The sequence below is a fragment of the Nipponia nippon genome, unplaced genomic scaffold (assembly GCF_047370975.1).
Source record: "Nipponia nippon isolate SJK-2023a ecotype South Korea unplaced genomic scaffold, ASM4737097v1 scaffold_2, whole genome shotgun sequence".
Classification (NCBI taxonomy): Eukaryota; Metazoa; Chordata; class Aves; order Pelecaniformes; family Threskiornithidae; genus Nipponia; species Nipponia nippon.
This window is the reverse complement of record NW_028262336.1, coordinates 124726519-124751806: the sequence shown is the minus strand read 5'-3', so window position 1 is coordinate 124751806 and position 25288 is coordinate 124726519. Positions and strand designations below refer to the sequence as shown.

The following is a 25288-nucleotide window of genomic DNA, read 5'->3' as shown; positions in this document are numbered from 1 at the left end:
ATATGCCATAGCTTCTACATATGCCATAGCTTCCTACATGGGAAGCCAAAGAGCTAGTGTTTTCTGTTTCCTGCAGTCCATTCTTTTCTATACCTTATGTCTCTAACTCAAACGGATGCTAAATTCCTGGGGCTGACAGCAAATTCACCTTTCCTTAAAAGTTGGGGAAAATACTACAACTCTTAACAGCAAAGGAAACTATGGTGATCCTTGAAATGGGTCACGGAAACATCTGGATTGTAGCATGTTTCTAAATCCTTTATACAACACTGAAAGAGTGTTTCCCAGCTTCATTCAGGCGGCTTCACTGCCTCTGGTTTTCCTCCCCATTGCCTCCTTGCCCCATCGCTGTCCCTCTTACCATCCCCTTCAGCCGTCCCATCTCTGTTCCATCAGCCCAGCCCTATTTCAAGTTTTTTGCCTCTCTGCAACTTTTCTTTATCAGCCCCCTTCACTTCCCAGATGATGGTTGCTGGCGTTTTGTTGCTGTTTCCAGAGATGCCCTCAAATCCTTGGGAATGAGCCTGCTACAGTTTATTAGCCTGTGCTCAGCTTTGTGCCTCACCGGTTTTGTGCCCCAGAAGGGCTGATTTCTAGCAGACCCAAAATTCAGCCAAAACACCTGTTTTAAATCTGAAGCTACAACCGATTAATAGTGCCCCCCAACCCACAGCTTTCCAAATCGTCTGCAATCGTCTGAAATGTGGAGGAAGGGCACGGATGGCAGCAGCACTGTAAGCACCGAAGCACCCAGTCAGATTGCAGGCATTACAGCGTGGCAGGAACCACACAGAGTAGAAATGACACTGTTGCAAGAAAGTGATACACATAATAAATTACAGAGGTCACGCTGTGGCAAGGTTTTCAGCACTATACAATACACATGGGGAGAAACAGCCCTGTCAGCTTGTCTGTCCTTCCAGGAGAGCTGGATGCCAGTGAAACACTGACACTTCGGGGAGCTTGTGAATGCAAGATACAGCATTTTCGCAGGAGCTGGATCCAGCCTCTGGAAGAACTTTTCACTAGAGAAAAGAATGTTGTTTAGGTTTGGCACTTCGCTAAATATAGGACTCCTATCTTTGCATTAGTTTCTCTTCAGATATGTACTCCTTTCTCCTTTCATTCTCAAGCACACCCAGGCACACAAACAAAACCAAAGGAGTTTTAAACTAATCAAACTTGTTTTCTTCAGGTTGGAAAAGAAAAGAGATAACATTTTGATTTCAATTTCCAAATCTTTGGGAGGTGCTCAGATATTATCTGTCACAGTGCTTCAAGTTCCTCACTGTAATGGTATCAAGGGCTTCCCAAGCAATTAAAAAGCAACAAACAATTACAAAAATATGTTTTCCCATCACTTCTCTCTCCCATTTCTGCTTATGAACAAAAATAACGAGCAGAATTTTTAACTGAGTGAGGTAAAACTGTGAAGTTTCTGTGCATATGAAGAGCTGTAAAAAGGCCAAATTTTTTTTTTTGGACCTCTAAGAACGAGGTCACTTTTTGTCCCCTTAGGAATGAGATCTTTTGTCCAAATCTGGTCTCAGTAACTCCTAGGGTCACAAGCTTCCTCTATTTGGGTAGTTTCACTGTTCCTGGAGAAAGCGATGGGCATAATCAGAGAAGAACTGACGGAGCCTAAATTACTTAGGCCAATTGCATGGAACTTCTCCAAATAGCAAGCAAGAATTCTTGAAGTGGGGTGTTGAAATCCTGGTCCTAGCTGAAGTTAGCATAAAAATACCAGCAGTGTCAAAATTATTTATACCTCCGATTTACAGTGTAATTTGGAAACAATACAAAAAGATGATGTATTCACAGCGATATGCGTTGCTCTATCAATAGCCTATAGCAGCCTCAGTGTTTTCATGGTGCGAAGCTTTATGCTAAAGCTGTCTTATCTCAGAGTCCACTGCTGTATACGTCAGTGATTTATTTCTCCAGCATGGATATTTGGGACTCCAGAAGCAGTTCAGGAGGAGCCAAGAAATACAAACACAACAGTATCTTCAAAAAGCCTGGCATTATGAAGGAAGCAAGTTCTACATGTGCAAGCGCTCCTTGCACACACACAGCAATGGCATTATTTGCGTTCATCTTTCGCCAGATGTCCTTCCTCTGACACCGATTTTCCTTATGCATTATAAACAGATAATCCTACTTATATGTCCTGTCAGGCAGACAGAGCCGAGTATCATTTGTATACTGCTTCTGTTTAAGTTGCCTAATAAATATTTCAGTGGCTTCATGGATGAGAGAGAGTTCCAAGACGACTCATCAGGAGGCACTTCTGGGAGAGGAAGAACATTTGTCTGCTGGAATCCTGTGGTTTCGCTGTATTATTTGCTGCTGCGCGTTCGGGAAGGAGGAGAAGAGCCCTGTTGTAACAAGTAATGAAAGTTGCAGAGAGCTGGGAGGCTGTGACTGCACTTTGGCAATGCACAGTAGGAGGCAACGACTCCAGTAGCTGTTCCTCATTGTCCGCCACTGCGTCTGGGTCATATAGGTACCAGGCTTACACAAGGCACGCTGGGGAACGGTTAGCTAACTTGTATGAGCAGAAACATTAAGAAACTTCGTACAAAATCCCGACAAGCCAAGGACAGAGCCACTGACTTAAGTCCAAGAGCCCTGAGAAGCATTAGCTGAGTAGCAAAACAGTGGGAGGCTGATCATGAAAGACCTGGAAACCACCAATTTTTTATGCTTGCCGTGATGTACATTCGAGAAATTTTTGGCAAGCTTTCAAAGAAAAATAACTCTGAGGAGAAGCATGATTGCAGCAACCACACAGCTCCAAAGTCCTCATTGCCTGTGAACAGATTTTCCCTTTGCACTTTCATTGTCTAAGGTGACACTGAAGAAGTTTCCACAAAACTTCCCAAGCTGAGAAATACAAAAACTTCCTTCAGGGCGGAGACACCCCGCTTGCTCCACGAGATTTTACACAGCCCTGCAAGCCGCCCTGCTGAACCCAAACGGGGGCCTACCCACGCTCCCAACCCACCCACCGCCGCCTGCCCGAGGGGAAGGGGTTCCAGCTTTGGGGGGCTGTGCCCGCCCTCCCCCCTTCGCCCCCTCCCGAGGCCCTCGGCGCTGAGGGGAGGGCGCTGCCGCCAGCCCCAACGGTCACCACGCAACGGCCGCCGCCCGCCACGCCCTCGCCACGTGACATCCCCCCCACCCGCCTCGTCGCACCGAGGAGGGGCGGTGCGTGTCACGTGGGCGGGGCGCCGGAGGTGGAGTCACGTGATGCGGGCGGCCCCGGAAAGATCCGAGGAGGAGCTCCGCCGCCGCCATTTTCCTGCGGCGCCCAGTGTGTGTCCCCTGTCCCCGGCCGAGCGGAAGGCGCGCAGGGGGAGGGGACGGCGGCTGGGGGAGGGGGGTGGGAGGAGGAGGGGTCCCTGCTCGGGTGACAGGTCCGTCCCTGAGGGCGGAGCGGGGGCCGCCTGCGGCACGGCGGGGTGAGGAGTCCGTGCAGCTCCATCCCCCGGCTAGTCCTCCCGTCCCGGCCCCTGAGGAGGGAACGGAGCCGCTCTCGGTTCCACCGCCGCCAGCAACCCGCCATGTCCGGCCAAAGCCTCACCGACCGCATCACGGCGGCGCAGCACAGCGTGACCGGCTCGGCGGTCTCGAAAACCGTCTGCAAGGCCACGACCCACGAGGTCATGGGGCCCAAGAAGAAGCACCTGGACTGTGAGTACCGGGGAGGGATGGCGGCCGAAGGGCTTTCTCCGCGCGTCCCGCCGGGCTTCCCCCTCTCCCGGGGTCCTGTGGAGCGGAGTACCCGCCCTGGGGCTGCCTCCCGTCCCACCGGCCTGGCGGGGACGTGAAGCCTCGTCAGGCGGAGGAGCTCTGTGTGTTTCAGCTTAGGACGTTCTCTTGGCCGTGGCGGGTGGGATCGGGGACGTGGCGATGGAGAGCTTGGGAGAGGCTGTTCAGTGTATCTGCTCTCCAGAAGGGGCCTTATTAGCTCTTCCCTGTGCACGGGGCCCTGGGCGATGTGAGCCTCTGAAGGGCAGGACTTGCCCCATGCCCCTGCCTTGAAGAGAGAGAACCTCAGAGGCCAAGCAGAGGAATGGGCTGTAATTTCTGTACTAATTGATCTCATTTGTGTTTTGCTAGGGCAGCACTCCCCCATTCTGTAGAGGAGGTGCAGGAGTTTCAAGAAGGAATAGCTGATCAGTTATCTTAATTCTTTCCCAGTCTACTAGAAAACAAAAAAATGCTTCTCTATCATTCTTGTAACTCTTACACGTAGAAGAATGTGAAATGAGTGCTTGAGGGGCTAATCTCTCTCGGTAAGGGTGGTGTTCTTAGTCTTATCCTTTCTAGTCTGTCTCCTTCACTTGAGAAGATGGGCCTAAGAGGACTTCTTTAGACCTTCAGTACCTGAGCTTAACATCCCATATGGGGACTGGCCATTTTTCAGCTTCTATTAAAAATAGATCCAAGGTGGGAAGGCTTAAAAAGTCATATTAGTGTGTGTCCCACTATGGTGTAAGGTCACAGGGCTGAGGATGTTCTTGGCTTGAATACCTGATTATCTTGCATTTATTCCAGGCCTTTTAAGGACCCTTCTCTCCCCCCTCCTTCACTTCCCCCAATATGTAATGAAAGACACTGGAGAGAGATGTGTGGCTATGCCTTCTGTACGTGTGCTTTCTCCTTTCCTCCCTCCCACGTCTGTGAGGAGAAGGTTGGGTCTTCATGTGTCTTGAACTTGTGCCTTCTGAGTTGCTCTATATCCAAATGAGAAGATCAGATGATAGTACTAGGATTAATTGTACCGTGGTTATTTCTTTTTTACACCAAAACATGTCTGTCTTAAAGGTTTAAGAAATTCTTGTTCTGTGAGTACCTGAGAGGGATGTGATCAATTTTTTTAGGGTAGTCCCAGAACAGCTGACTCAGTTTCTTTGTGGTATTCCCTCTTCCATTTAATCTCTTGCCTGAAGACCGCATAGTAACTGAGTGGCTTTGTTATTTTTGGTCAGCCCAGGCTGTCAGAAGGCTGAGGAAATCTCTGGGCTTTAAGTAACTCAGTCTCAGGTAGAGCAAACACCTTGTCGTATGGCTTATGTATGAAGTTGTGGCGTTACTGGATTTCACACAACAGAAGGAAGGCTTTCTTAAAAAAAACCTCAGGTTTAGCCTGGAATAGTGCTAAAAGTACAGTTCAATAATAGGGCATTTAGCAGCTGAATTATTTCACAGTATAAGCTTTGTAAAAAAGATCATCAAACTGACCAGACAACATCTGCTCTTCAGACTGGTGTGTGTATACAAGGGTGATGTTCTGAACACGATTGCTAGGGGACATCCTAGTTGAGACCTATGGGATGCTGCTGTAGAAGGGTGCTTGAACTTCTGTGGAAAGCTATCTGGTAGTTGCTGGATGAGAAGCCCATTTCTGTATTTCCCTTGTCTACTCTAGACTGTTAAAGGTCTCAGTTCCTGCCTCTTAATCAGAGAATTCTTCTATCAGAGCAAAGCAAACTCGTTTGTTTTTATTAGTTTTACTACTAGTCACTTTTTTTTGGTGCTTAAAATAGATCATGCGTAGATAAGTTTTGTATGCTGCCCCTAATAAGTTTGTTGGAAGTTTCTGTTCCTGGCATCAGGAAATGACACATGGTTTTGTATGAAGAAAGAAAACTTTCAAAATACCGTTTATGGTTGTATGTTTAAAAATGAATGCTTTTTGCACAAGCTGTGACTCAAGCCCCACCTCTAAATTATTTGCACATATCTTCCTTTTACAACAAACAGTTTAACTACGAGATAAGTCCTATGAACTGGCATCTCGCTGTGAGTGACAGCTAATATACCAGTCTTCATAGGTGGCATGCTTCTTAAATAGTTTTCTAATTAGTGTTTATTGTGATAATGACAGCTAAAACTTACTTTGTTAAAGGTTGTGTCCTGGATGAGTTGATAAGGTGAGTTTTCTACTACTGTCTTGGAATGAAGCCTTAGTTTTGTAGCATTTTCTGTGACCATGACATACGTTCTTGTTAATGTGTTATTTGTGTTGCTTGCACAGATCTCCAAATCTCTGACTGAAATCTTTCTTTCTTTATTAAGCTCGAGCCATCATGAACACATTTAAGTAGCTCAGCCTCACCTTAACTCATACAAATGGGGGGAAATTCAACATAGGTACCCGTGCACATGATTATTCCTGTCCTTACTTATCTTGCTCTTGACTGTATGGAGTTCCAACACTGAAGTGCTCCGTATATTCCCTCTCTGTTTCCCTCAGTGACTGTTACCTTAATAATCAAAGAATGTAAAAAGGCATTCTTAGCCCATAATGATAAAAATGTAATCTACTCCAAAGAACGTTCCTTCTCTCCCATTACAAAGCTTAGTTGCTTGTTTGGTTTGAGAGAGAAAGAATTACAATTCTAATTTACAAGTGGACACGGCTTATGATAGGTAGCAACAATCATCTTATGGTCATATACTTGCACTCAGGATATGCTTTTTCTCCTGTTTTGGAGGCCCAGTGTTAGGGCTGGAATAAGGATTCTCTGTTTTGTAATCTAGGTGCTGCTTTTGTAATGATGGATTACTTGTTTTACAGTAATCAGACAGGTTTAATAGTCTTGAAACCCTCAAAGCATAGTTCATGAAATTTCTTGTGCAGAAAACCTAGTTTCACTAGGACTTTGTCCTAGTTTTCACACCACTCTGAGCAGTGATAGCTCAAAACTGGTTTGTGGGTTTAACTTGTATGCTGTGATTTATGCAGCCCTTTCTCTTGCTTTTAGCTTCTGGTTGCTGTGTTTGGTGCTGTATAGTGATGCTAAGAACAAGTGCTTTAGGTTGTTTGAATGTAAATGGTGCTGGAAAACTTGTTGCCAGATTTCACTTTTTTTCACATGATCCTTTTGGGGGGGATGGTGCTTCCATAGGTATAGGTGGTGGATAATTCATATTAGGAAGACCAGAAGACACATAGTTAATGCCAAGTAGGAGGTTTCACTAGGTCAGTTCAGTGAAACTGCTGTAGCAGCGATATCTCAGTAGCATAAAAATGTTTGTGTATGTGTGCATGTTGTGTAGTTAAAACAGCTTTGATGTAAAACACATTTAGGGTTGGATTCTTGAATGAGTATGGCACAGTAACCCTACCTGCATGTAGCTAATGGAGTAGCGCTCTTTAAAGGAGAATGTGGATGGATGGCTTGGAAGGAAGTTGCAATGCTGTAATTATCCATTCTCAACAGGAAATCTCTCTATAGTTATGCCAGAGTGTAACTTCCTTGACTTCTTATTGTGAAGAAAAATCTGTACTTTTAAGGAAGATGGTAAACCAGCACCCTGCCCTGTGTTGTGCAGGTGTTTGTGAGAAGCTATGTAAGTGAAAGTAAACTTAATTGAGCTTGTTGGGAACTTATTTCCCAAGTCCGTAGTGTCAGCTGTTTTGGTTTTGTCTGGTGGCTACTACTAGTACAAATAAAAGTCCTGCTAAAGACATGCTTTATGTCTGTGCTGGGGACAGCTTCTGTTTTCAAATGAGATGGTACGCAGGGGGTATCTTGCGGAACTGAGGGACAAGGATCATTTCTTTTCCCTGATCTCAAGAGATTTGTAGTAAAGATGGGGAAAACCAGCATTTTAAGTGCTTACCTGCCTTTACATCGTGAAGCGTAACTGGGTTATTTCAGTGATGTGGTGAGTTAACTCCTGGTGTCTGTGGATACTGCTTTGTTCTCCAGCAGAAATAGATTGTCCGCATTCCTTTTATGGTATTGTAGTACTTCACCAAATTCATATTTTCTTTCTGGTTTTGGCAGGATTACCTGAAGTTTCTCATGGCTTTGCTTCCCATTTTATAGTTGACTTAAATTTCTGGAGGCAGTCCGTTGTTATTTTTGCTTAGAACTGTTCTGTGTAACTAATTATTTCAAATACAGATAACCGCATTATTACAACTTTCTTTTGAAGTATTCATTTTTCTCTCTCAGTTCTTCCATGATTCCTTTATCATTTCTTCCTTAGCCAACTTTTCCTAACTTTTTACTAGAATTCCTTTGGAATATTTGTTTCTGCCTTTTAGTAGAGTACGAGAACTATCATACTCCTCTAGACTGCCAGAGGGCCAATTTTCTACCACAGCTGCTCATTTGCAGAAAGAATAGCCATTTAGTTCTGCAGCTGTTGTTTTATTTTACTTAGCCTGAAGCAGTATTCTACTTCGGATGAAGTAAGAGGCAGGAACTAAGGAGGAGAAGCTGTAGGACACCTGCAATCAGCTTACTGTGAATCTTCATACTGCCGTTGTTTCCCGTCAGCTGCGGTTATTCAGGTGTCATGTAACTTTGGGCTGGAGCTCTAGTTTTTAAAAATGTTTTAAATTTTTTTTTAATGGTGCAGTCATCTCTTATCTTTTGAAAGTGATGCTTGGAAGAGACGTTCTTCTGCAGTTCAGCCTGTGACCTAATAATCTATTTCAGTCTTTAGTTCCTAATCTTAAAATCAGTTTTTGATCTGTAGATGTGAAAGTTTTAAGTTGTTCCTAGTGACTTGGTTCACAAAGTAACGCTAGTTTGCATAATACTACAAAAGAAATGACTTATCCAACACAGAATTTAAAGCTTCTCTTTTTTACATTGTGTATGTTGCCTTATGTAAAGTACATGATCAGTACACTACGGTAGCAAGTGATGCTGGTAGAATGCTGGGAAAGTTCACTTGTAAAATGTTACGGACTTCTTGCTCTCCCTGGAAAATGTAACACATTTTCTGAAGTGGAGACACCTTTCGTGTTTGAAAGCTTAATTATTTTAACAGCCTTCTTAAATTTAAGTTTCTCAATATCTTAAATCCTTTTACTCATTAATTCTCAAACATCAATTACTTCTTAAAAATAGCCCAGTTACTACTGGTCAGATACGCACAATTTTATTTTCTGTAAACCATGCAGAAGCTGTTCCTCAAGCATGTTAGAAGAATCGGGTAACTATTGTAAATAACTTCTTTATAAAATCTTGAAGTCCTGTAGTGGGACAGTTATTAAACATTTCCAAATAGTTTGTAATGCAAGTTTAAAGCAATAGTCGCAAGTATGTGTTCTTACTTCTGAGTATCTTAGCAAACTCTGCTGCTGCAGCAGCAATGAAAACTTTGCTTTGTGTCAGAGAACCGGGTTTTGTGTCCATCAGTATGTGAGTTTAACCATTTAGATTTCCTGCTGATTGAAGTCTTAACGCTAGAAGTAGTTGTAATTTGGAGCTGAATGTTATCTTGCAAAGGCTTAGGTAGGAGAGAGATTTTATTACTGATTACGTCTGCACTGGATTAGAAGTAAACAAGAAATAACTGGCCAAAAAACTGCAGCCAAGTGGAAAGGAAAGAAACTGATGTTGATATAAAATTGTTGGGTTTGATGTTTTTCTTGCTCTTCTAGCAGTTTTCTTCATTGTGAAATGTGACTGAGAGCAGGCAGGGTATGAACTTGTATTAACTCTGTATCCTTGTAGACTCAAAGGAAGTAGAAATGCTGTTGCGCTTCGAATTTCACCCCAGCTTTACATTAGAGCTTTATCAATTAGCTGGTAGTTTCTAAACCTCAAAATATTGTTAGTAAGTTCAGTGCTAACTTGTGGTACTTTCAAATCTACTGATGGCAAATCCAAGTTATGAGTAATATGTGACGAATCGGGTATTGAGACTTGAGAAATTAGGGAACTAAGCTGTATTAACTGTGTGAAAATAATGAAGTTAAGCGTTTCATAAAGACTTAACAAATACGCTGGATTTTCTGATTGTGGCTAAACATCTCCTGTGCTATTTTGCTAAAGGAGCTTTATTAAAGTCATGTTTATCTGGTTCATTTGCAATATTAACCATGAGTAAATTAGGCTTTTATAAGTTTTATCTCAAAACAGAGGGTTTGAAATAACACGATCTACACCAAAAGTTCTAGCATGAAGCGTAAGAAAATTTACTGGAGTGAACACTGGTGGCATAAAGGGAAGTCCTGTGGGTTCATTTTAATTCATGTCATCACATACGCATGGTCTATAAAATTAAAAATGCAAATGGTGGGTTTTATACTCATTCTGAGCTCTCCTCTATAATTTCCTTCAGACCTATGTCAACTTACTGAGGAAGAGCTCTCCACATCAACCCTTTCTTTTTCCCTTTCTTCTGAAAAGACACTTTTGAAATCTTCACTTAATGTTCTTTATTGCTTCCTCCCAAGCAAGCAGTCCTTCAGTCACAACATCCATACGATCTAGCAGCAGTGCTGTTCTAGCAGCAGTGATTCTTTTGCTTATATAGGAAGTGATAAGTTTGCACGGGTTGAAACTGCACTCTGGTATTTCACATATTTACTCTAAATATGGTACTTGCAGTAGCATGTAGCTCAGCTATTCCAGTTGCCAACCGTGTGCTATGACATCAAGAAAGTATCTCTATTGTTTGTAACCTTTGCCAATATTTAATAGTTCATTTAATACGATTTAAAGCACAAATTATGAATCCTTAATAACACTGATTTCTAGTCAAATATTTAGTGTATAAAAAAAGGTTTTCCACATTAATAACTTGTAAAAACTGTTTTTTTAATCCTGTTGAAAAAGGTGGTAGTGAAATTCATATCATTCCTCAGTTTTGTTGAAGAAATTTCCTCAATTTGTGGGTTTTTTTGTTTGTTTGTTTTTTTTAAAAAAAAACAAAACACTCCTCTCCCCCCCCATCCCCTAACAAAACCAACCTGCTGGTATTCTACTGCACAGCATAAGTTCCTAAAGTTACAATAGTAAACTGGATTTCAAGACCCAGAATGGATAATATATCAAGTTTTAAACTAAACTCAGGTTGCAAACAGAAGTAAACATTTTTGTTTGTTTTGGTTTTGGTTTTTTTTGTTTTTTTTGGGGGGGGGGGGTTGGTTTGTTTTGGTTTTTTTTTTAGATTTTTCAATGCCTTTAATCTGTCAGTAAATCCACTCAGAGCAGCTCTGGATGTCTGTGATTTGTTGCACTATCTGCCAAATCAGAAGGTTGAGTGTCTTGGCTATCAAAGAGTAGAAGTAGGTGTCTTCATGTTCTCTGCCATTCTTAAAGGCTGCTTGTAACTTGCTTTGCTGTTGGCAATGGTTGGATTCTTCTGAGGTGAATAATGAGCTGTAATGTGATATGACAATGTTTCTGTACCTGTCTCTTGCTTTTCAGGTGTGTGCTTTTTGGTTTGGGTTTAGTTTTGTTATGTAGTATTGCGTCCCTCTTTTCGCCCCTTCTCCCCATACGTTCAGAAATCACATCAGCATTTTGCTTACATTTGTGTGCAGTTGCACTTGGCTTATTTGGCTGCTATCTCTGCTCTGGCTGACAGATGGGTCGATATTTAATTGGAAATTGGGTCACACTTGAATTTGAATCTGATTTATCCCCTTCCCCACCCAGTATTGCCGTAATAGTTGCAGCCATCATTGCAACCTCTTTCCAACTTCATGAACAAGGGCAAGTGCCAGATTTTGCCCCTGGGATGTGACAACCCTGGATGTACCGACACACTGGGGAATGAGAGGCTGGAGAGCAGCCCCGCAGAGAGGGATCTGGGAGTTCTGGTCAATGGCAAGTTGAACATGAGCCAACGGTGTGCCCTGGCAGCCAGGAGGGCCAACCGTGTCCTGGGGTGCATCAAGCACTGTACTGCTAACTGGGCGAGGGAGGTGATTGTCCCACTTTGCTCCGCACTGGTGCGGCCTCATCTTGAGTACTGCATGCAGTTTTGGGCACAACAGTACAAAAAGGGTACAAAGCTACTGGAAAGTGTCCAGAGGAGAGCCACAAAGATGGTGAAGGGTTTAGAGGGGAAGCCGTACGAGGAGCGGCTGAAGTCACTTTGTCTATTCAGCGTGGAGAAGAGGAGACTGAGAGGAGACCTCATCGTAGTCTACAGCTTCCTCACAAGGAAAGGAGGAGGGGCAGGCGCTGATCTCTTCTCCCTGGCAACCAGTGATAGGACCCGAGGGAACGGCAGGAAGATATGCCAGGGGAGGTTTAGGTTGGACATTAGGAAAAAGCTCTTCACCCAAAGGGTGGTGGAGCACTGGGACAGGCTCCCCCGGGAGGTAGTCACGGTGCCAAGCCTGACAACATTCAAGCAGCAATAGGACAACGCCCTCAGGCATATGGTGTGATTTTTGGGGTTGTCCTATGCAGGGACAGCAGTTGGACTTGATGATGCTTGGGGGTCCCTTCTGACTCAGGACATTCTATGATTCCAATTTTTCTGATCCACAGCTCTGTGTATTCTTGACCCGACCTTATTTTTTATGTGAAGTGTTAAAAGTTGTTTCAATTATTGTGATGGTTAAGCCACCATACTGAGAATGGTGGTGTAATTTGATTGGATTTAATTGTTTGTCCCTTTTTCTGTTTCCCAGAAACCATTGGTGTTTGTAATTCAGCGAATATACTGTTATGAAGAGATTAAAAATAACTTCCATTTAAAAATCACTCTGTTAGGAATATTTACTTGATTATGTAGAGCAGCCACATACAGCTGTAGTTCACAGCAATTCTTCATTTCTGTCTTGATGTAAAGCTAGCTTCATTGAGTCTAGCTTACTCAAGAAATGCCTTCATTCTTCTGTCTTCACGATTATGTCTGATTATGTCAGTTTGTAAGTTTTAGGGGTGAAATTGAGACGTTTTACTTGCAATTACATTTTATCCATCGTGAGCTACAACTAGTACTGCTCAAATCATAGTCGCAGTTAAACAGGAAAAAATGCCTTTCTGAACAATATCCATATGTTCTTTTTTCCTTTTGACAAGCCAAGTTTGTTTACTATTTAGACATATACTGGAATCCTTGGGTAGTTTTTGATTTTTAATTAATTCTTAGGGTGTCAGTCCATATCACTTTGCTTTTGTTGATATAGATATGCTCTAATTAGCTGGTTTTTATTTAAATTACTGAATTTGGATTTATTATCCTTTTAATAAAATTTTCTGTAATATATTAATAACCTGTCTTAAATTCAGTAGGAGTTCTTTCTCCCTGGAGTGCTTGCATTTCAGTCCTGAGTGTCACAGTACAACATTGCGGAATAAAATTTCGAGTATCAAAAATATATGTGAAGTGGATTTTAATCATAGAAAAGAAAGTCAATGGAAACCAAATATGAACACTTTTGCGTTCCTGGGCTGTAGTTATATATAATAAGGATATGAAATGCATAGTAAGTTGCTGCATTTGACTAGCTGTCTGATGGAAAAGCTTGGGATGCACAACTCCTAACTGTAAACTGTTTGAAACGCGGGGACCAGCACACCATGTTGTGCTTTGGGGGAAAACGATGGTCTGAATACAGACTTTTATTTTTAAGTTCTTGATAGCTGATAGGGAGGTGGCTCAAACTTCCTTCCAGATCTGTTCAGTTGGAATGCTTTGCCGCAACAGTAGCATCATTAAGCCTATCAAATGTAATTAAAGCTGCAACATAAGTAAATTTCCTAGCAGATTACTTTGCATTAAAAATATGGAATATGTGAAACTTGTTTCAGTGCTGAATTTGGTGTGTAAGTGGATGGAAATCCAGAGAAGGTTTTGTGTTAGTTCTCAAACACCAGGGAACAGCATGGTTGGTTCAACCTCTGATGTTTGGAATTACATTGTATTTGGAATTACATTGAATTTGAAGCTCTTACATTTCCAGGGGCTGATTTTTCTGTTTTGTTTATGAGGAGACTTTCTTCAGATTTAATTATCTGCAAGTAAAATAGAATGCATTGGAGGAGATGCTTTTGTCCTTAGTTTAAACTGTTAATGAGGAGCCTTTGTAGACAAGAATGTGGTCAGCCTCTTGGTATGTACTAGGGCTGACACGGGATGTTCTAACACCTAGTTTTACTATAGCTCCATATTCTTTTTAGCTCTCTGAGGTTTTAACCAGTGAACAAATCTTACTTTGAAGCAAATGGAATAACTATTTTTTTCCATTGTTAGAACTTTTCTTTATGAAACCATTTCACTTTAAAGATAGAATCTCTCTGAAGTCATCTTTCTTTTACTGAGGACCAAAAGGCAGATGATATTTACTTCTGCTCTTGGCTTTAGTTTATCTTGGAGGCTGTTTGTGATAGGGCCATGTCTTTGTGCATGGTAAATAGAGACATTCCTGTCTGAAAGCTGTGGCATACGGAGGAATTCTTTCTGTGTACAACTTCCCTTACTGGTCCAGTTTCAAACTTAAGGGTTTGAAGCTCCGTGTTTGCTCTAAAACTTTGTGAAACTTGATAACCACATGGTCACTAATGAAGTGCTCACAAATTATCTCTAAAACTGGGGGATGAGGGCAAGAGCTGATCTGGATTTATGAAACTCAGCCATAATAGCATTGTAAGAGCGTGGGTTCCCTTTTGGAAGGTCATTTGCTTTATCTACTGAAAATCAGTAAAGCTTACTGTATTGTGCTGGAAATATACAACTTCATTTTCACTCTCCATCTTCAATGAAGACCATTCCTCCTCCACCCTAACCTCTATCACAGTATATTTTAAAACTTTTACTCTAAGCAGCTTTGACATGGGCTGTAAAGGATGGTTTTGATCCTTTAGCTCTTGTGCCCTTGTAAAAGGGTGCTATTCAAATGTGCATTGCAGTTGTACTTGGGATGAGCCAGGATGAGTTTTGTTTGCTCAGGGAGTTCCAAATATCTCATGGGAGAAGTTAGTCCAAATTGAAGAAGGAAGTAAAAGCTAAATCAGGCAGGCATTTCCAACATTTCTATTAATAGCATGGAGGATTTTAGCTGTTCCTGTACTTGACTGCCTCCCTTCATGGGAGAGCTGCACACTTACAGTAGTACCTGAGTGTCAGCTGAAGCAGTTTGTGAAGATACCTGTGTTTTGATGGGGGGAGAGGTGATTTTTTTAATATTTTTTTTTCCTTTGAGCTCCGGTGTTCTGTTTTATCCAGTTTGCTAACAGTTAATGTCAAAATCTGATCCCATATTGGCCAAAAGAAAAAATATGAAAGTGGCTGTCAGTAACAAAACTCCTTTAATGAGTTCACCTACTTTAAGTTCAAAACATGAAATAAATGGTATAGAATTGATGGAGCCATTAACATGGCTGCAAGAAGTACTCTAGATCCAGGTGTCTTGAATTTTAGCTGCTTAAAAAAAAATGGGTAATTTAGAAGGTAGTGACACTTTTTGAACCAAAATTACTAGAATTTTGCATGTTGCAAAATATGCTAGCATGGAAGAAGCAGCTTCATGTTTTTTGTTATGCTTCTTTCTCCTATTCCTGCTGGGAAAATTGATGATTAGTCCCACTTAGTAGACAGTAGTCACATAGAGATGGCTGGTATGTAGATGGCCTTTCACATGAAGAAATCATTTGTGAGATTTAGGGGAAAGAGCAAGGAATAGAAGGAAAGCAACACAATTTCATGTCTAGAATTCATTTCAGACTTTATACTGAGAAGTCCCTATGCTTTGTTATGAAGCCAACTATTTTTCTTTCAGTTTTTCAGCGTAGAGAAAGAAAAGTCTGACACATTCTGTAAAACTGTGTGTTCAAACTGTTTTGCATAATATCAGGGAGTACAAAACTTAGCCTATTTGATGAGATGCTAGCCCAGGTACTCACCTGTGTAAACCTGTGCTGGCTTGTGTGATTTTCTGCCAGTCAGTTTGTAGGAGAAGGTTGGTGTTTGATTTTCATTGAGTGATAAATATTGGAAATTTGAGGATTTGCTGCTTTGCACATTGAAATCATTTGTCAGGATTTTTTTTTTCTTTAAGAAAACGCATTGTATGATATAATAAGCAAATAATTTAAATTGCTTTCCTCCTTGGTCTGTTAACTAAGATTTGGTAAGGGAAGCTGTGCAGCAACCTTTGAGCAAGTGTTTTTATTGCCCCTGCACTGTCAGTGGAGAGAGAACTCTTATGGTAAAATCTTGAGGGTTACTAGTTTGGGGTTGACCAGCTTTTTTTATAGAAACTACAGAAAAAAAAAAATTGATTCCTAAGCAAAGCTCCCTCATGAAATGTGTGTTTTGTTTTGTGTTGTTGCTTATTAGCAGCGTGATTTTCTTGATTTTGCCTTATTTTCCCCACTTTTTCCCTTTTTCCATTTTTGTGAGGCTACTTCTTATGGTTTATAAGCTCCTAAATCAGAGCTAGTTTTCATTAAGACCTGTTAAGCTCTCTTTAGTCAGCTAAACCAGCGACCGATCATCTGACAGGGCACTGCGGAGGCGTGCTGTAGGTATTTCCTGAGAGATCAACAGAAAATTAAGATATACAGATTTTCCACACAAGATAAGAAACATTGCATGTCTGGATTGTAGTATGATGTGTATAAAGTTTCTTCACAGCGAGAATCTGGGATGAAGCCTACTGAGGAGTTTTGCTCCAACAGGTGGGCATTGCGCTATTTATAAGGAAAAGCATGTAGCACTGTTGTGTAATAAATAGTACTAATTAAAGAAAAAAATTCTACGTAGTTTGGACTTGCTTCTGTTTCTTATATGCCAGAAAATGTACCACTTTCAGTAAGTTTATGTACTGGGCTTTTGATACTTCCTATGTTAAAAATGAACCCAAATTACTTAAAGGCATTTTTGCATCTTTATGGTGTTGGAAGAGCATGATTTAATAATCATACCATTTTAGGATATGGCTGAAACTTCTTTGGTGTTAGGTGCAAAAGTTTCCTAGATTTTTCCCTTTATCAGGCTAAACTCCCAATTTTGCTACTCTCTAAGTATATGAAAAGCAGTTAAATGTGGAGTGTTGGTTTTTAGTCAACATACTGCAGGGGCAAAAGGACCTATAATAGATGCTGTTGCACCGTTAGAATCTCTTGACAGTGCAGCTTATTTTGTACACCAAACTAGCATGAACTCTTGACAAAAGAAGGCATATTTCCACAAAATTACATGTCTGGGTTTTTTTTTTTGCCAGTAATTAACTGGGCAGCCCTTTACTGTAGGTGAAGCTGTAGAGGATGGTATCTGCCAAGAAATATGTCCTACCATGCATTTAAATATTTTTACAGTTACATTGCATTTATCGTCCTCTATAATTTCCAGTTTGCTGAGGACACCAGGACACTTAGTGTGCTGCGGGCCTTACACAGTCTGGGAGGCTGCGTAGTAGATGATGTGTTTTGGCATGAGTGCTTTCCAGAAACTCGAAAGAGAAGGTCATAGTCTAACTAAAAAACTTTGCTGTACGGAGGTGGATATACACATCTTCATCTGCAGTTTCAGCACTGATGGAGGTGGGCAAATACAGAGGCATAACTCCTTTAACTCAATTACATGTTTCCTGACAGCTCCCAAAGGCATTCAGGAAAAATGGGCTATTCTTGCTCCGAACTAGATTCTGTTTAGACGGAAATCTAATTTACAAAGTCTTATTTTAAAATGGGAGAGAATAACAGATGTTCCAAACAACTTTGCTAAAGTGAGTAAGACTTTTGAGCTAGTGAAACAGGGCAAGTATTGAAGTAGGAAAACCTCAGATCAGATGGCTTTGGTTATTTCTTATCTTTGGTCTTGTCCATTAAACTGTCTAATTAAAGATGCAGCACTGCTGTTCGAAGGGAAAAAAAATGTGAATTAGTTCTAAAATCAGGAGAATTTTTTTTTGCTTGAAAATCTGTTCAGTGAGATGTGGTGGCAGGAGGACAGGCTGGCATTAACGCTCAGTGGTGGTTTCAGTTTCACTATGCTGTAGAGTGATGGTACACCTGTACTACAAAATTATTTTCTGATGCATCTTTTAGAATCAAGTGATGTGGAAATTAAACATCCGAGAAACACCTAAATTAAACTTGTGTGAATACTTTGTATATTTAGAAGATACATATATTTAGATTTAGAAACTGTGCTAGAGGTGTTTAATGACAAAATGTGCTGTGCATGAAGCCAGGTATGTTTTCTCTGTTTTTCTGTAATGTAGGATTGAGGAAGTCACAGGTGTTGGAAGGTGGCGCAGGTACTTTGGCTGCCTTTGGGTATACTTTCTGACAGGTTTGATCTGAATCCCGTATGGACCAGGTGAGCTCTGGGACTGGAAGCTTTGAAGAGAGCCCATTTAGCTTAATCACAAATGGTGGCATCAACAGCTATGGGACTTACTCCCACAAGTTGAAATCAGGATTTCTTTGCAGGATTGAGGAGGGTTAGGTACTGAAGTGAACCCTAGTTATGTTAAAAGCCCACCTTCTCGAAAAAATAAAAGTCACCTCGCTGCAAAACAACTGTAGAGTTGTGCTTATTGAGGATTTTTTTGTTCTGCAGTGTCTGCTGTTGACAAAATGGTTTCTCTGTTCCAGTAGGCTGGGCTACAGTAATGTTACTGTACCACTAGCAAGCTGCCAGGTAAGGGCATATTGTTAGTGCTTTGCGTGAGTCTAGGAGGTATTTGAGAGCAGTCTGCAAGTACTGGTTGCTTACTGTTGGCAGTACAACAGAGGCTTGTCCCTGTATTTTACAAGTCTTGTTTTTAACACACGTCCATTAACACAACTTTCTTATTGTATGGAGGTGTAATAGTTATGGAGTATTTACAGAATAAGTTCCTTTAGAGCAGAAGGAAAGGGCTATAAGTGCATACTATATCCAAAAATTTACAGTATGTGAAGGCAGATGGCTTGGGCACTATTCTTGTCAGAGAGAAAGATAGAGAACAGCATGCTAACATATTCAATGTATACGTGGTGATGAAGAGACCTGAGGGTTAATAGCTTTGGCATCCCATACTGGTCGCTTTCAGCTATCTGTAAACCATGTTACGTGCCTTCTCTATGCACCTTAAGGTAAAATCATAGGGTAAACTTGCATGTACGCAGACTGTTTGCTTGAAATAGCTTCATGTTTGCAGTAGTGTTATAAAGTGCAGATAAAAGTAGTGTTAAAGCTGTACAATCTTCAAAGTAATTAGTCTTCATCAAAGTAGAAATGTTCCACCTAATGCAATTCATTGTGCTTCCGTCCATCCACTGTGTGTGATTGTCCACACTGTAAATACTATATTGGGTACTTAAATATTTATTATAATATTTAATATAGTAATTTATTATTATACTCCAATAAATTAAACTTAAATATTTATTTGAATATTGAGTCAGATGGCTGTCATTCAAAATCAAAGCCCCCTGTCTTAACGTATTCTCAAACAGCGCTGCTCATACAGAACACTTAAGGTGTGTACCCGCTTTCTAGCTTGTCAGAACCTAAAGTGGATGCATCGTCGAGTGTTTGCAGTTATGTGCTCCGAAAATACTGACTTAATGTTGAACAAACAACTACTCATAATTTAATTCATGAATGCATTGAAACTAGCAGTTTCAAATGATCAGTGAAAAAGAATATTTGTTTTTCCCTGGTTTAAACAGGGCAATGAGTTAAATACTCAAATTGAATATATTGCTTATGCAATAATTGTCACGTTAGCTGGCCATATGGGCATTTTTCATCCAGTAATCAAGAATCACCTTTAGAATATGATTCATAGGCTCACTATTAAGCATGTTTGTAAAGATAGGATCAAGGCTCTAAGTTTACAGATACTTTTCAGTGGGAACAATGTGCTGGTGTGTGTGTGGGAGCTAATACTTATTTTGGATGAGATTTCATGATCGAATGGTTTTAAATGGTAGCATAGGAATTAAATGTGGAGCAAGAGGGTTCAGTAGTTTTAGCATGTCTTGCATATTTCTCGGCCTTAGGGTGCTGAAGCAGTAGATGATTTGTTGTCTTGTTTAGAGGAAGAACTTAAGGTCTTTTCTTAAGAGTAACGTAATATTGATAAAACTTGGAACTTTGCAAGGATAATGCTTTAGCAGAAGAAAAATACTCGGATATCTGAAAAGCTGTCTTACTTAAATTAGAGGGGGAGAAAAATCTTACCTGTAGAAGTAATCTTATACACCCATCTCTTCTTTATATGAAATAAAGGCAATTAGGAGTTCACAAACTCTTTGAAAATTACAATGTATACATGCTGTGCAGGAAGAAAAGTTTGACAACAGTGTTTGGCAGAAAATTTTTTATCTTTATGACCTGAATCATTCATGCTGATAGATCCCCTCCTAGTTTAAATTTGTTAAACCTTGTGTACATATTTCAGTTAAATAATAGTGTTGCACTTGGGAGATTTTAATTTTTGAGAGGGCTTTCAAACTGCTACCGTGTATGTAGGTATGTTGTCACTTTGAAGTATGAAAGGATTCAAAGTCAGGCTTTCAAATCCTCAGCCAAGACAGTTCTAGTGAGCCATGGATTATCGGGTGTAGGCTGAGCTGACAGAAACCTCCACTGGTATGAACATTAGTTGGGAGTTGCTGTTCACATTTTGTGCCCGGTATAGCTGTGGACTGCTTTTCTTTGGACTTCTTAGTTTGTATTCATTGAGCATGACTTTACCATGTATCAACAACTTCACTATACATGTATGCTTAAAAACTCTCTCTGCATGTTGGATTTGTAATAAAAATGTGTATTTTTGTACTGAAAAGAGCTTATAACACACTCTTTAAAATGGCATACTAAGAAAGCTGTAAAAAACTAATACCAGCAAAAATCCCTAGTGGAGATGTAGCTTATTGTGCCAAAATGGTTCTTTTGCAGAAAGATGTGGAATCACTGATGGTTATTCATCTAAAGAAATTTTTGCCAGTAAGCCACATCTACTCCAGAGTTCCATAACCTTTAATTTCATTACTGCATCCAAAAATAATTAACTTAAAAACATGCCTGTGTAAAAGGGGAGAAAATGGTACTGAGATGGCTCAAATATTAACAGGCCTTTTTTCTTTAAGCTTCACAAGAGAGATAATTGTGACCAGATATTTAATACAGTTATTCTTTAGAAGAGGAAAAGAATGCCTTTTTTCCCTCTTCCCTCTCTCCAGAAGACTATGCTAAGAAATATTTACTTATGTTAGTTGAATTCAAATTGGCAGGACCTGGTAAACATCTTCTGAAATGAAATTTCTGATTCTAGCTTAAATAATCTCTTAAATTTTTGGCGATTGTCTCTTAAGAAAACGCGAATACTGAAGAACAGCAGAGAAAAAGGAATTATAGGGAGAGGACCTGGAAAATTAACCTTTAGAACGATAACTAGTATCTTTTAGATAGCTTTGTATTGATTAATATTTTAAGATTTTAACAAAGAGTTCTCTCCTGTTAGAACAAATGATCTTGATGGGTGCAGGTAACAAGCATGTTTTTAGCATATTTTCTCTGCTTGACTCTCAGACTAAGTAGTGCATGGGAGAACTGCTTCAATACAGGCTGCTTACATCACTTTGCCATCAAATTGGAGGATATTTAAAGTGGAGAATATGTCTGTATCTGATTCTAATGATGCTTTTATTAATAACCGGTATGTTGGAATACACCACATGTTAACAGAGAATGTATTATGGGATGGAAAGTTATTTCCATTATATTTGGCGCTGGGGAGCTTCAGTATCCAGCTTGGGGCACTACATTAAAAAAATAAAAAAAACCCAAACAATTTTATATCAGGAACAGTGTGGCCAGCAGGACCAGGGAGGTGATAGTGCCCCTGTGCTGGGCACTGGTGAGGCCGCACCTTGAGTACTGTGTTCAGTGTTGGGCCCCTCACTACAAGAAGGACATCGAGGTGCTGGAGTGTGGCCAGAGAAGGGCAGCGAGGCTGGTGAAGGGTCTGGAGCACAAGTCTTGTGAGGAGCGGCTGAGGGAGCTGGGGTTGTTTAGTCTGGAGAAGAGGAGGCTGAGGGGAGACCTTATCGCTCTCTACAACTACCTGAAAGGAGGCGGTAGCGAGGTGGGGGTCGGTCTCTTCTCCCTAGTAATGAGTGATAGGACGAGAGGGAGCGGCCTCAAGCTGCACCAGGGGAGGTTTAGGTTGGATATTAGGAAAAACTTCTTCACTGAAAGGGCAGTCAGGCACTGGCACAGGCTGCCCAGGGAAGTGGTTGAGTCTCCATCCCTGGAGGTATTTAAAAGAAGGGTAGACGTGGTGCTTAGGGACATGGTTTAGTGGTGGGCTTGGCAGTGCTGGGTTAACAGTTGGACTTGATGATCTTAAGGATCTTTTCCAACCTTAACGATTCTATGATTCTATGAAAATTAGTGAAACTGTAGAGAATCCAGAGGAGATAAGCTGAATTAAGACTGGAAATTTAGGAAACACTGAAAGAAAAATATTTATTTTATTAAGAAAGTAGATAACAGAGAACAGTGTTTTTTCCATTGTGTTGATGGCTTTTATGCAGAGGGTGGATATTCTGTCTCCACTGAGAAGGACAAGAGGAAGTTCCTTTTATAATCTGCACCAGAACAGTGGGCTCTTGGGATATATGCTAGGTGTAAGGAAACTTGGAATTATGGAGATGTGGAGTAACCACTGAAGGCCAAGGCAGACATCTTTGGAGAACAGTGGATGACTGTAGTTGGATGGTTGCGTGATATAATACCTTATTGTTGCTGAAAGTGGGAGGACTTGTCCACTTCCCTTTTTCCTCTTTTTCTTCTTACTTTTGTGTGTCATCATCTCTTCTTCTGTAGTGTCTTTTGCCAGTTTTGGTCTTCTGTGAGCCATTTTTTATCTTGTAGGACAATGGGACACAACCCTGTATAGTTTTTCCCCTGTGGGTCATCCCGTCATCCCACCCACCACACAGGCTTTTTTTCCTCTTCTGAGCAATTAATATGGTTTGATGAGAAGCACACCAGTGCTGGCATAACATAAGCAATGGAAGTGTGTGGCTGTTAGCAGGTAGAGACAGGAATGGGACCACCCTGTTTTATGTCAGGGAGCTGTCATGAAAGCATATCCTATGGGTAATTATGTCTAAGGTGAAGCAGGGGAATTACATGTTAACTGAGGTCTTTTCCAAACTTGATTGATTTCTGTGATTTGATAGCAACTGAGATTGTGATAGGCTGAACCTAAGTTATGAGGGGCTTTGAAAATAAAGTAGCTGGTGTTCAAAGTAATATAAAGGGTAGTTAGTTGAGGGAGTTGGAAGGAAGGTATAATTTAAGGCTTGCTCTGAAACCAGGACACTCTTGCTTCCCCGTTGATGGTTCTCCTAGGCTAACTGTTCATGTAACCATCCTGACCTGTTCTTACAAATTTGTGTTGGTCTAAACTAACTTACATGATGTGTTAAACTTATATCAAGACCCAGGTGAATTAAGCCATGGTTTGTATTCAACTCGAAGACTAGAAATGTTGGGGGAATGAAGGAATGAGTTAGCTTGTAGCAGTAGCCACATAAGCCAGATCCATTAGCTCCAAGTTGGTTCAGTTGTGAGCTTGATAGCTTTTTCCTTATGTAAAAAGGGAGAGGAATAGTCATAAAACTGAACAAAACTAGTTGTCACTGATACTGGTTCCACAATTGGATGTCTTTGAGAACCCTTTCCTCAGAGGGATCCAGGTTCCAACTACCTATAAGTTTAGTCAAGACTCTGCAGTAGCTTGAGTGGAGCTTAGTAAACCTAGTTGGTCTAAATGGACCTGTTTCAGATGTGGGATTAGAGTAGATGACCTCCAGAGGTTCTGCCCAACACGAATTATTTTATAATTCAGTGATCCTAAGTATGTATAACTTATTTATTCTGTTATGATGATCTGTCAGTTCAGGTTATTTTCTGAAATCGAGCTTCACAGAATAGCAGCAACTTCTCTTGCCTGAAAGTGTAACGTGATGATGCTTGCAGGATGAACGAACAGCTTAAAATTGTCATTTTTTTCCAAGGAGAAATATATCAGATTAGATGAGCATATAAGAGGAAGGATTGTGGTGTTGGTATATTCAGTTTCTAAACGGCTCTAACTTGTTTATGTGCTGTCACGGTACACTTATGCTTGTGTAATTGTGCCTGTAACTGTTTCTGGATTAATGAGACAAATGTAGTTGAAATTAGAGTATTGTATTTACAATACGTGGCTGGAGATGTTGAGACAAAATTTAGCAGTATTTTAATGTTAGCCTTTAAAGTGTGATGGGGGTACTCGGCAAGTTTAAAGGTAAGAAATGATTTGGGAACCAATGTTCTGCTATGTCTTGGGAAATTGACTCTGTAAAGGTATCTTAGCCAGACTTGTCATTTCTGCAGCATTTGTAACTGTGGAGAATTTTGAATAATCATTATGAATGGTGGATCAAAAATGGTAATTTGGCACCTATCTGTATGTGGGAATTAAGATGAAAAATTTAAAAAAAAAAAAATTGTTTGTCAGTGTGACTTACCTATTGGTTTTTCAGTTGCACTTCCCTTATTTTTAACTTCTTTTACTGTTTCATTTATTGATGCTTTGCTGATGAGTTTTGGTAGACAATCCTAATGTTACTTGGAGAAGTCTTCATTGAAGCAGTTGTCCAGCTGAACCCATTTTTACTCTGTTTTTCACAGCAAGTATCTTAATCATTTTTTACAGTTCTCAAACATAAGAAGTAAAGGTTAGTCAAAGAGTTGCCGTAAGAGTAAACCTAGACAGTTAGAGATACCCGAGGCAATAATGCTGAGTTCAAAGGGTTACTGATAGAGAGAAGTAGCTTCTAAGAATTGCAATTAGAAATTGCAATTTTAGGTAGGAGAGAGAACATGATAGTCTTATTTGAATTGGAAGAAAAAGACAAGATGCAACTTGATGAAATGAAAATATAAATTGTTGGCTGTAGAACAAGTTATTCTATATTACATTAAAACTGCCTTCTGCCTTTTTTATCCTGCTTATCTAATATAAATAAGATTAAATCGCATTCCTTTTTAAACATGGAAAGCCCTGAACAGAGTGGGTCTTCTCAGATTTCTTTAACTCTTCCATAAATTATTTCCCGAGTCAGTGTATCTAGCTCTTAGACTAATGTTATATGCAGAGGAAGAATTTTCAACTGGGATTTTTATTGTTAATTGTAAGAAATATGTGGTCCAGATTTCCTTGTCCTCCTCTCAAGATGACTTGGGCGAAGCCACCAGGAAGTTTGCTGTAGAAAACTCCTTCTAGTAAAGCAGTTTGGTACAAATGGGTTTATTCAGAAGAGTAATAAAACTTAATTTAGAATAAATATTGTTTATGGCATATTTTGTTTTAAACTGCAAATGTAGGTATTTTCTCGTAATTTAAGTACCCCTCAGTTTTCAAATACATGCTGGTTATATAATATTCTTCTGTCAGATTAAATGTCATTTACTGGCTCAGACTGAAATTTAACATCACTCTGTTTTTCTAGCTTGATCACTTAAGTATGCCATTTGTGGTTTCTTTGTTTTGGCACAGGCTTCA

At 40.4% G+C, this 25288-nt stretch overlaps 1 protein-coding gene across 11 annotated transcripts in view; it reads left to right on the top strand.

Moving 5' to 3' along the window:
* Positions 1 to 3357: 3357 nt before the first annotated feature.
* PICALM (phosphatidylinositol binding clathrin assembly protein) overlaps positions 3358 to 25288 on the top strand; it is a 74661-nt gene continuing 52730 nt past the window's right edge. For 5 of the 11 annotated variants that reach the window (XM_087756026.1, XM_087756028.1, XM_087756025.1 and 2 more), the window contains exon 1: positions 3372 to 3699. In XM_087756026.1, the coding sequence (XP_087612152.1) occupies positions 3570 to 3699 (130 nt within the window). In that variant the 5' untranslated portion in view covers positions 3372 to 3569. Of the gene's footprint in view, positions 3700 to 25288 lie in introns of all 11 variants that reach the window. The other 6 variants (XR_015704456.1, XM_087756023.1, XM_087756022.1 and 3 more) reach the window with 3 other exon arrangements.